Here is a 12195-nt window from a genome sequence, read left to right on the forward strand (position 1 = left end):
GAGAGAATCCAAGCATTTACAGCTTAATTGACTTGATACTGACCTCCCCCAGATGTAGTTTATATAGTCAATATACATATATATGTGTACTTTCAAAACACAGGAGACATATTATTTTGAAGCAATTCATAGAAGCTACAAATTATTAAAGCACCTATACTTACGCAAGTTATGATGACGTAGACCACACGGAAGTGATTTTTAGCAGGTGCATGGCTTCTAATGGAAGGTATTGAGTGGTATCTTATTCATTTAACCACACTTCTTATGAATATTTGATATCTTTAGATTTATACTAGTTTTCCAGTACACTACACAACCCCTCCCCCACCTCATATCCACGTATACACCTCAGCTCTGGTTCGGTAAAAACGGCTAATAAAGAAAAACAGTTTTTTTTAAACTGAAGTCTTACGGCTTTTCATAGTCTTCTGCAAGGTTGGCAAGGGAATTTAAGGTGGCTCACTACACCCAGAAATAGTTTCTCAAATCAGTACGAAATTGATTTAATTATAAAAGATATGATGATATACAATAATTAAGTAGATCTATATATGCCAAAAAGGCAAAAAAAATATACAAATTTGGATAGAAACATGATTTTCAAAAAAAGTCATTTCAACACATATGAACAAAAGACTCTGGGGGATTTGAACTCGAGACCTGCGGTTCACCAGCCCAATGCTTTAACTTCTGAGCTACGATGATAAACAAACAAGTCGATCGATACAAATAATTTCACAAAACATTTAAATCGCCATCTTGTGACATGACGTGGTGTCAAACAGAGTATAAGCTTTAGTGAAGTGAGCTACCTTAAAGGCCCAATAATTTGGCTAGATATTGCCTTATAACTTGAAAGATCTATTATAAATTTATCAGGCTTTTCAAAGGAACTTCAAATAAATGATCATCATTCATCTATATACAGACGAAATTATATAATCTGTTAAATAAAATGTCTTCTTTTTTAAAGATCTACTTTTCAGCAATAAATACATTCTCTGTTTGGCTAAGTGTATATATTGAAGCATTATGATACATGTATAATGTAATTATATTAATCTTATCAGTGGTACTAACCCAGCTAATGCCCCTTCCTCCATCTTTAAAAGAAAATAGTGGGTGCATTCGTTGCTAACGGTGACTATTGGTACCTCTAATAAAGTAATCGTAACCAGTTGTTATCAATGGTTACCATTGAAGAATGTGTATTTGGGTCATTTTTGTTTTTGACATGACAATTACTTAAAAAGAACTCTAATTGTTGCACTGCTTAAACAAAATCGAACAAATTTCATGGACATGATGCATTTACATGTCATCTGGTAATATTCTTTTGCCAAGGAATCGTCAATTTGTACCATACATGTGCAACATTTTGTGGAGATTATTGTTCCACAGTACACTTTAATTTATCTCACCACAGTGTTTACCCCTTTATTTTCATTACTAACACTTGAGGACACTGAATTCCTTTGACCACCATTGTTTTGGTCACACTAATAAACCAAAAACGTGTTGGTAATTCTACTGCAAATGTAGTTGGCCTTCAGAATTAGTTATGCAATGAATATTACCATTGGTAAACATTGTAGATATCAGTTGTGAACACACTCAGTGTGTGGTAGCGGGCAAAGGTAAAGCAATGTGACGCTCTCGCTCCAATGATTACACATTTGAGTCATGTGATTTGCTTTTCATCAGCTGAAAAAGATGAGGATTACCTATAACACTCTGGAAATATGACGCCATGCGGTATACTTCGTTGACAACCCTGTAGATAAAATAAGCAAATTGTTTTGAAGGTACCAAAAATGTTTTTAATTTCCAGGTCTACAAGCTTTCTCGTACCTTCGTACGTTTTGTTTGGTTTGAAAGAAAACACATTGGAGCAGCTAATATGATGTCACAATGCACTGTTTACATCAACTCCATAATATTTCCTGCATCAAATGAATAGGTGGATTAAATGTCTAAAGTTGTTTTGCATAAGGGTCTTTGCTCATGCCAATGGTAACGCTGTAAAATATATTAACCACTATTAGATATCATCACAAATCTGATCCAATTTTATTTTACAGAAATATGTTTTGAAACACTAAAATATGTACATTGTGTTTTGTCAGAATTCGATCAGTAACTTCATCCTCTGTCCCCCACCACTGACCAGGGCTTTCCCTAGGACCCACTTGGGGTTTCAAGGCAGTCCCCACACCCCTGCCTTTTACTGCGACTCCCATTCAGAAATTTCTGTTATTTCTGAGATGTATAAGTAAAACATTGAAAAAGAATTAATGGCTGCTAATTAAAAGACACACTTTGGGTTTTAAAGAAGTTGTTTAAAGGTAATGATTCAGTCCAACACCAAATTGCGAGTTTGCAAAGCAGTTTATGAAAAGCATAATTTAGACCAATTATGTTATAACCCGAACTAATTTAAATTTATCACTCAATAAATACACTTTTGATTATTGTATGTTTTTGGTGGTCCGCCTGACATTTCTTGACAGGATACTTGTCACCCTGGCTTCATCAAACTTTGCGTCCTTTAGGAGAAGTGGGTAAAGGCTGTAAGATTCAGCATCCTGCTCTATGGATGGCCTATCCGTTAATTTGATGGTGCCAACCTGGAAAGAAATGAATAAGTAGTCAATTCCATGAAATTATAATGACATTGTATAGTCCAGTAGTTCACTTAATGATTTTCTAGTTTTATCATTCATGTTATAACTGTTTCATTCTATTTCCTACATTAAATAAACCAGAAAATCATTGACCTCCAGATGCCTTGTGGGCTCCATATTGGGAGCAGTAATGGATCCAATAGAGATACCACTCTCATTTGTAATAAATGTTAATACAGGTGACTCTTGATAACTCGAAGTTCAAGGGACCGTAATGAAACTTCGAGAGATCGAAATTTGGAAATTAAAGGTCAACCGCTGGTATGGTTCAGATTTTACAGTTACCGGAAATGTTTACCAACAAGATCATAAATATATGATATGGTTTTGACATGTTTTCCTTCATACTCTTCAGGTAGTTAATTTGATATCAAAATGAAAAACCTTATTTTGCATTAATAAAACATTTCAAAGTTAATGTATTTATTTGTTCTTTAATCATGCTTAGATAGGCATACAAAACCCAAGTTCCGATGAAGCTTTACTATTGCAAACTAAAAAGAGCACAATGTTATGTCGCTTTATCAAAGCAAAAATTCTAACGAATGAGTAAAACGATGTTTTAGAGTAACTTTACACTAAGATCAACCTTAAGAAATTTAACAGTCTGTAAATCTCTATATCAAGTATAAAACTTACTCTCAAAACAAATTATAGATGTTGTTCATAGTCTGATTATTTACCATTTTAATCATCACAACACAAAACCCCAGTGCAAGGTGTAAACTGACCAATTAGCCAATTATATACTCAAGTGTGTCACCTCCACAAAGAAGCACAGGTGATGTTTCCACTATGTAAACACCTAATTACCCCTCCAGCATTCAACAAAATCCAGGTAAGGTCCAAATTATTAGACACTTGAGTAATGGTGGGTATATGCTACAACCACTTCGAGAGATCAAGAGTGAAAAACGATCAAATGTATTTTACGGGACCGAAAACTTCGAGAGATCGAAATTCAAGCCATCGAGAGTCACCTGTATTGCACTATCCCTCCCCTCTCAATGTTGCTAAAGTTACTTAATATAGAAGAACTGGATGTGCCTGTCCCACACGGACAATATTTCCATCCATTGCAGCTATCGCAACAAGGTGTGCTGCTTGGAAAGAACTTGGATAAAAAATACAAACAAATGATAAATTAGAAAGTAAACTGAAAAATAAATAGAGAAAGTTTTATACCAAGTGAAATAGACCATGCTGATTTTGTGTATAGATTTTTGCATTATAAAAAATTATTCAGTCTCTATTATGCCCCCCTTTGAAAAAGAGAGGGCATATTATTTTGTGCCAGTCAGTCGGTTGGTTTGTAGACCATGTCATGTCTGCTCAATATCTAATTAAAAGAACCCTTTGATTGATAGTTTCTAAACTTGGTACAGTAGTTGCCCTCAGAGAGTAGTTGACCTCTATTGATTTTGAGTTCACAAGGTTAATGGTGGTCCACTTTGGATGTTAGAAAATATTGTCTGCTCTACATATGAGAATCATTTGCTTGACAGACATCAAGCTTGGTAAACTGATACCTCCTATAAGGAGTAAATGGCCCCTATTGCTTTTGAGGTCACAAGGTCAAAGGTCACAAGTAGAGGTGCAATGATTTACTGTGACTTTGATGTTGGAGTAGGACCAACTTTTTTAAAAGTCTTACCTATTCAATATCTCCTGAACTATTCAACCAAACTTGGCACAAAGCATCCTTGGGTGAAGGGCTTTCAAGTTTTTTCAAATGAAGGGCCATACCCCCTTCAAGTCTCTCTCTCTTGATCATGCAAGTTAAGCAATGGCGAGCGTGATCAGTACTTGGCTGGGTGACTACTACACATTACAGTATTATATGTAGAATGAATAATAATGCAAAAACATAACATCAAATGTAAATATTTCATAATATATCTTATCAAATAATTAACAAATGAAGAGGTTGACATGAAGCAAAATACTGGGAATTGTAATAGAATAAAAGTAACTAGCATATTTCTTCAGATTTCTGGTCATAATTGCTGATGTAATATGGTCACCAAATACATGTTATCAATATAGTAAAACTCATTTGCAACATTAAACTACATGTGCCATTAACAATAACATTGATAATTTGAATAACATTTTGACTGTGAATGAATTGTGTATGTAGCATATATAGACTTTACCCTCCATTTTTCTTTAATAGGTAACCAAATGATAATGGATAAAACACCGAATCCTGTTTGTGGCACTATCAAAGTAAGCTCCACCGTGGGCAAGACTTTAGAAAACACCTGTAGTGGATTCCTATTGGATAGTAGGACAGGCTATTTCCTCACTCATGGAACTATCTTATCAGAGCATTTGCATGCTAAAAGTAGAGTATTTAAAGAATTAAAGAGGAAGTTATACTGTAGTGGGCCACATTTTGAAAGTTTGAGGCATTTGCAAGTTGACATCAAATTGCCAAAGATTACGTTGGATCGTTTGGTGAATATGAGTTTAAACACAGAACTGAGGACCACTCTTTCTCATGCAGTATTGGAGAGTCTGCCCGAAAAGCAGAGCACACAGTTTTCAGGCATCGTCCACAGCATATTTTGTGTACCATCTTTAAGAAATGTCTTAAACAAACTCATGCCTCCAAATAGCTGGGACTTTGCTGATGAACCTACAAAGAAAAACAAAGAAGACGAGTCAAAACAACTAACCTTTCACAATTTGCTATCTTGTTTTGTACTCATCAAGCTCTATGATTGGACGCCTATCCATTCAAATTTCACAATAAAGTCATCCAACTGTAACTTCATAGGAGATCCAGTGGACATTGTGTCCACACCATTTGGAGGGCTAAATCCAGAGGTTTTTCTAAACTCGAGAAGTGCTGGGATCATTAGCAATACAGCAGGGAAACGAAAGGTATTGTTGATGACTGATGCTAGATGTGTTCCAGGCTCTGAAGGAGGGGTGCTCTTAGAGAGGAAAGGTTCAAGGTAACAATATTTAGATAGTGCATGTAGTTAAGGGTAACATTGAAAATTTTCACCCTGAGGAAGCCATAGTCAATCGAGGCTGTGCCCCGGTTGACAATGTTTTTGAGGGGTGAAAATTTTCAATCAGATAATGTGCTGTAACAAAATTATCATATTGGGGTATAATAAAATATTCACAATGTATTGTACCCCAACAGCTCTAATGTCACAACTTTCTATGAAGCATAACGTAGGTTACTAGACTTGTATATCGTAGTTAGTAAAGCAAAGGCAGGCATTATAACATGGAGTCTCTTAACATCATATGTATTTCAAGCATGTGATCATGTATCCCACTCATCCTTAAAATATGAAATACGCGAGCAGATATAGCTAATCAGGGAGTTGTCATTGTATAACAATTAGTATATAGGCTGTGCCAATTTGTAATCTAATTTGTTGGATTCGCCGCTTCTATTTGTAATAAATCCAAATTATAATATTATCAAAAATAATATCTGCCCACATGTCCAAAAGTTTCCCCGTAAATGTTTTTTTTTTTTTACTTTTTACAACAAACGCACAAATGACCTTGATAAACATGGCTAACAAATGACAGAAGCGCAGAGTCTTGAGAGAATTTTTAACAGTGTGATATGGTGTTCTAAGTTTTTCACGATGCCTATCTTTATATGTACGATACTTCATAAGTTGTTCCTTATACTGCAATCGAACTGGAAGCCAATGAAGCCTTTGAAGCATTATTCGATGCCACTACATCAATAAAGTTGAAAAATGTTAAGTTCATGTGGTAAACAATATACATTTATTGCATGAATATTCGGGAGATATGAAGATTTATTCACCCAAGAAAAATCATATTTCCCGAGGGCAACGCCCGAGGGGAATATGATTTTTCTTGGGTGAATAAATCTTCATATCTCCCGAATATTCATGAAATAAATTGTTTATTATACCGAAACAAAGGAAGACTATATACAAAAATGCATTTGAAATTGGAGTTCCCTCATCTATACATTGTATGTAGCTGAGATCGCCCTAACAGTAACACCGCACCGTCAACGTATTAGAATGTACAAACAACGAAATATAGTGATATGATAACCAGTTTTTGTATTTCCATTCTATTTGAATGCTGATTTACTTGCTTGTATTTATATCAACCAAAACCAGGCGATTTTAAAACTATATATCAGAGACCCGCATATTTTGTGCCTTACGAACTGTGAAAGTAGAATGACTCTGACTTATTGTGACGTCATAATACACTTTGTTTACTTTGACGTTATATTTATGGAAAATGCACAAGATTGCCCAAGGGGCGAAATATGATTGGGAGATATGATGTTTGAGAGGGAGATATGAAGTTTTGTCATCCCTGGCACGTGACTGTCTAGACCAATCAAATTACGCGTTGCATAGAATTCTCATACTGAGGTATAATAAATAATGTTAGGTCTTTGTTTGTAAGCGCTGGCATTTTAAAATCATACTTAATTCAAATAAAAATGTTTACATTTCTTATATTTGTAAAATAATTTCGCCCTCTTGCCTCACTTTTTTTGTTTGAAAATTTGACGAACTGTTTTACAAATGACATTTGATACATTTTATTTACTATTACAGTTTCTACATTTTGAATGTTGAAATATTGTTATAATATGTTATATGATCAAGATATACCCTGTACATGACGTCCTGGGGTGGGTTTTTTTTTTGTGCAGTACACTAGGGTGTTAAAAGTCTGTGACAGTATAGTATTCAAACATTAGTACTAGTACAGGTCTGTGGTAGTACAGTACTCTAACATAGTATAGTAATCTAACTTTAGTACAGTACTCTAACATTAGTACTGGGATGTTACAGGTCTGTGGTAGGCATTATGATTGCTACTCTCTGCTGGAAAAACAATGAATGGGTTGGGCTATCAATGGCCTGTGCCTTACCAGAAATTTTAGAGACAATGGAGGGACTTCCTGTGGGTATCTACCTGGCTGACTTAAACCTTGATAGCAAAGGTAAGATTCCACACAAGGATTCTGAATGGTCCAATTCAAAATGAGAGTGAGAGACAGAGAGAGGGAAAGAAAGAGAGACAGAGTGGGGGAGAGAGAGAAAGAAAGAGGGAGAGAGTGAGAGGGAGAAAGAAAAAAAGAAGAGAGAGAGAGAAAGGGAGAGAGGTTCATGCCTTTAGTACTGTGGGATTCCAATTTTTTTCCCCTGATGCTTTGTGATTTAGTAGTTAACTGTCAATAAAACTAAATTTGTGAAGGATACCGTATATACTCGCCTATAAGTCGGTTCACCTATAAGTCGGTTGTATAGTTTTTAGGTTATTTTGGAGGGAATTGCCATTGACCCATTTATAAGTCACTCTAACTTTTTTCAAGAATTGTTTGACAATTTCAAGTCAATGCTCTAATGTTTTTACCCGTGTTTCAAATATTTTGAGAAATGTGCTGATATTTGATATTTTTTCCCCAACAAATGAATTTAATTCATATCAATATTATTGTATTTATCTGTGTTCCAATAATGTTTTGGGATATGACATCGATATTTCACTTTTTATTCTCAGCAAATTAAACAGTTACTCTTTTGTTTATTTCGTCCATATTTTTGTTGTTTAAAAAATATTAGGCTATACATTACGCCATCCAGAAAAATGCTAATCTTCTTAGGACACTCCTATTAGAGTTTTGGACCAAAATTTAACTCCCAAAAATCCGACTTATAGGCGAGTATTATATACGGTATACAATGCATTACATGTATTTTTATGAAATGATCAGGAATTTTATGCTTTCTGATTGATTCAATTTCTAGTTATGGCTTTACCAAATATTGCTATTAAATTGTGATCAAATCATTATCAACTATAATGTAAAAAATTGACAGTACATTTCATTACTGTTACAGTTCTACATTTTGACTGTTGAAATATTGTAATAATATGTTATAATGCACATATATTTATTTGGTGAAGTTATAAAACAAAATATTGTGAAAACTGTTGTAAAATTCCTGATTGTTTAGTAAATCAGTTAGTAACTTTTGATGACCAACAGGCATGTTCATGAAGCTATCTTAGGACTAACTTTCCTAAATTCAGGCCTCGTCTTCAGTTCATCCTAACTTTAGGACAGCATAACCCTTGTCCTAAGATCATGCTAAGTTTGTATAAACAAGGCAACAGCCATAATATTGAAGCGAAGAGCTCACAGAAACTGGGAAAAGTTATTTAGACACATTGACAACCCGCTAGATTACTTAAATGACGATGCTATCGCGAGTAAGTACAGACTTTCACGGTTTTCATAACCTTCCGGCGCTATTGGGATGCCTTCTTCTTAATGTCACTAGTATAGGAAGATCATTTCTTCCTAATCTCATACACAGTCAGTGAGTGGATGGACGAATAACACACATTTATCTTCCCTCTCCCAAGCCCTCTTCTTTGCTGTGTTTATAACGATGTTAGATATAGTCTATTAAATAAGAAGTCTCTGTTTTTTATCACCTCATGAAGTAGAACATGAATTTTCCCAGTTGAAAAATTTGGGTCCCTCTTCTTTCTCATTATGGTACACTAATCTGCACAACTCAAAATCAAAGTCGGACCGTTTTGACTTGTGTTAGAAAAAGGGTTGTTCAATTATTTTTATCTATAGCCTCGACATGAGTACATGTAAGTCGAGGTATATTGGTTCGATTTTTAAACTATCATACACAGGTAGTGCGTTGCTAAGTGGTTTTGCATTGCATTCATCGTTAAAGAAAAATAATAATATACTAGTTTATTAAATACACATGCATAGGTTCGAGTATCACAAGATCCATTTCTTATGCCCCCCTTTAAAGAAGAGAGGCATATTGCTTTGCACCTGTCAGTCGGTTGGTATGTTGGACAGTCGGTAGACCACATGTTGTCCGCTCAATATCTTGAGAATCCTCTACTTGACAGACATCAAACTTCATACACTGGTACATCCTAAGGAGTAGATGACCCGTATTGATTTTGAGGTCACATGATCAAAGGTCAAGGGTCAAACTGGACATAGAAATATACTGACCACTCAAGGTTTAGAGAACCCTTTGCTTGATAGACATCAAACTTGGTACACTGGTACATCTTCAGATGAAGATGACCCCTATTGATTTTGAGGTCACATGGTCAAAGGTAAGGGTCAAACTTGACATAGGAATATACTGTCTGCTCAATATCTTGAACCCTTTGCTTGACAGAAATCAAACTTGGTACACTGGTACATCTGAAGGAGAAGATGACCCTTTTGATTTTGAGGTCACATGGTCAAAGGTCAAGGGTCAAACTAGACATAGGAATATACTGTCCACTCAATATCTTGAGAACCCTTTACTTGACAGACATCAAACTTGGTACACTGGTACATGTTCAGGAGAAGATGACCCCTCTTCATTTTGAGGTCACATGGTCAAAAATCAAGAGTTAAATTGGACATAGTAATATATTGTTCCTTATATTTTAAGAATTAATTGCTTGATTGACACCAAACTTGGTACACTGGTACAACAATGAGCATAAGGAGTAGATGACCCCAATTGATTTTTAGGTCACATAGTCAATCCACTCTTGACATAGGAAGATATTGTCTTCTCAGTATTTTGAATTGGTGATGCTACTATTAATTAAATGATGCATGTGTATAACTCTTTTCAGTTTTGCACCATGGGGGCATATATGTTTTACAAACATCTCTTATTTTTACTACTTTATTTAAAATAGTAATAATCTTTTAAAAAGTTTTAGTTTATAACATAATTATATTGAATTTACGGTATCTGTATTAAGAATATTTATAAAAATGAATAATGTCTGTCTTTTGTATAGCTGTATGTATCTAGATTTTAATTGTTTACTCAGAAATATGTCACAAATATGATGTGCATAGATAAATGTAAAGGAATAAGAATGCTCCTATGTAGTTAGGACGTCTTAACTTACGATGTTCCAAAGATATCGTCAAGATACATCCTAACACTTGTCCTAAGTTGATCTTAGGATGTTCCTAACTTTTTTCCTAAGTTACATCTTAGGACATATCTTAAGCCATATCTTAGGAAAGTTTCATGAACATGCCTGCAGGTTGTATGGTTGTCACCTCATCAGAAGTAAATTATTGTATAATGTAAACAACTGGGAATCAATAATACTGGTATGAAATGAGCTAATTTTCCACTTTTAGGCCAATCAGATACAGTTTTACAAGACGTGGTCCACTCAGTTCCCATGATCTCTGTTAGAGGAAGCTGGGGTTCAGGGTTCACAGTTGGTATCCATGGTGATGAAGTTATACTTCTGACTTGCAACCATGTTGTTAAAGACTGCAATTACAGTCCAGGTACTAGATATTTTGACCTAAACATATTATATACACTGTAATTATCAATCTGTGATGTCACAATAATTTTAAGAGGCATGTGATAGTTATAACATCAAAATACTTTTTTGTTCATTCTCCTTGTCTGTCATCCTCCTGAATGCTGTAAATGAAGAGACATGTATCTGTTGTGTTATGTTGTTATTTCCTTATTTGTTTTGATAAGTATATTCATTAATTAGTGTTATTGTGTGGTGCAGCAATGTAATTAAAAATAAAGTATTTCAAAATTCAGTGCAAATTTTAAATTAGTGCTCTTGCATCTACACAAAGGGCACTATGTATATCCTGTGAAATACGTAGAGTTCCTACAGTATCAGGGTAAGAAAGGTCAAGAACTGATTTTTACAAGTTGAAGATGCAAAGAGTTGAAAATTGTCAAGTTTGTCTCGAAGTTAACAGTATCTTTCTTAATACGTGATATATAAGGCGAGTCAACAAGTAACCAGCCTAACTTATTTCTGGTTGAGATCCACCTCTTCTTTTTCGATGTAATTACCCTCTAGTGTGATGCACTTAGACCAATGGTGTTCAAGTGCCATCAGCCCAGAACTGAAAAAGTCAGGGTCCTTTTATCATTGACCCACTTCTCAACTGCCGTCATGAAAATGTCCACGGATATCCTTTTTCAAGTTCGGGAATAGGAAGAAGTCGCTATGAGCTAGGTCAGGCGAATAGGCAGGATGTAGTATTAATTCATACCCGTTTCACTCTACAGCATCCATTGCAACTTTGCAAGTGTGGACTCTCGCGTTGTCCTGTTGCAGCAAAACACTTTTAGAGAGTTTACCTCAGCATTTTTCATGGATGGCGGCTCTCAGCTGGTCTAGCAAGTTTGCATAGTACACTCCAGTTATTGTACTTCTCTTGGGTAAAAAGTCCAACATAATAACGCCTTTTGCATCCCAAAATACTGTGGCCATCACCTTGCCAGCAGATGTAAATAAATAAATGTTTATTCGGTATATACAGTGGAGCCTCGGTAATACGGACGCCATTAATCCGGACGCTTCACCTTCCGGACGATTTTTCTAGGGAACGGAATTTTTATACGTTATTTTGCATCATTAATCCGGAAATTCGCGTTCCGGATCCGGACGGTCACTTTTTACTACAAAACGTTCT

At 35.2% G+C, this 12195-nt stretch overlaps 1 protein-coding gene across 2 annotated transcripts in view; it reads left to right on the forward strand.

Moving 5' to 3' along the window:
- Positions 1 to 12195, forward strand: part of LOC125683507 (peroxisomal leader peptide-processing protease-like) — a 28687-nt gene that overhangs the window by 229 nt on the left and 16263 nt on the right. The window contains exons 1-4 of one of the 2 annotated variants that reach the window (XM_048924737.2): positions 24 to 229; positions 4864 to 5650; positions 7517 to 7668; positions 10876 to 11031. In XM_048924737.2, the coding sequence (XP_048780694.2) occupies positions 223 to 229; positions 4864 to 5650; positions 7517 to 7668; positions 10876 to 11031 (1102 nt within the window). In that variant the 5' untranslated portion in view covers positions 24 to 222. Of the gene's footprint in view, positions 1 to 23; positions 230 to 4863; positions 5651 to 7516; positions 7669 to 10875; positions 11032 to 12195 lie in introns of those variants that run through there. The other variant, XM_048924738.2, reaches the window with a different exon arrangement.

The sequence above is a fragment of the Ostrea edulis genome, chromosome 6, assembly GCF_947568905.1.
Source record: "Ostrea edulis chromosome 6, xbOstEdul1.1, whole genome shotgun sequence".
Taxonomy (NCBI): Eukaryota; Metazoa; Mollusca; class Bivalvia; order Ostreida; family Ostreidae; genus Ostrea; species Ostrea edulis.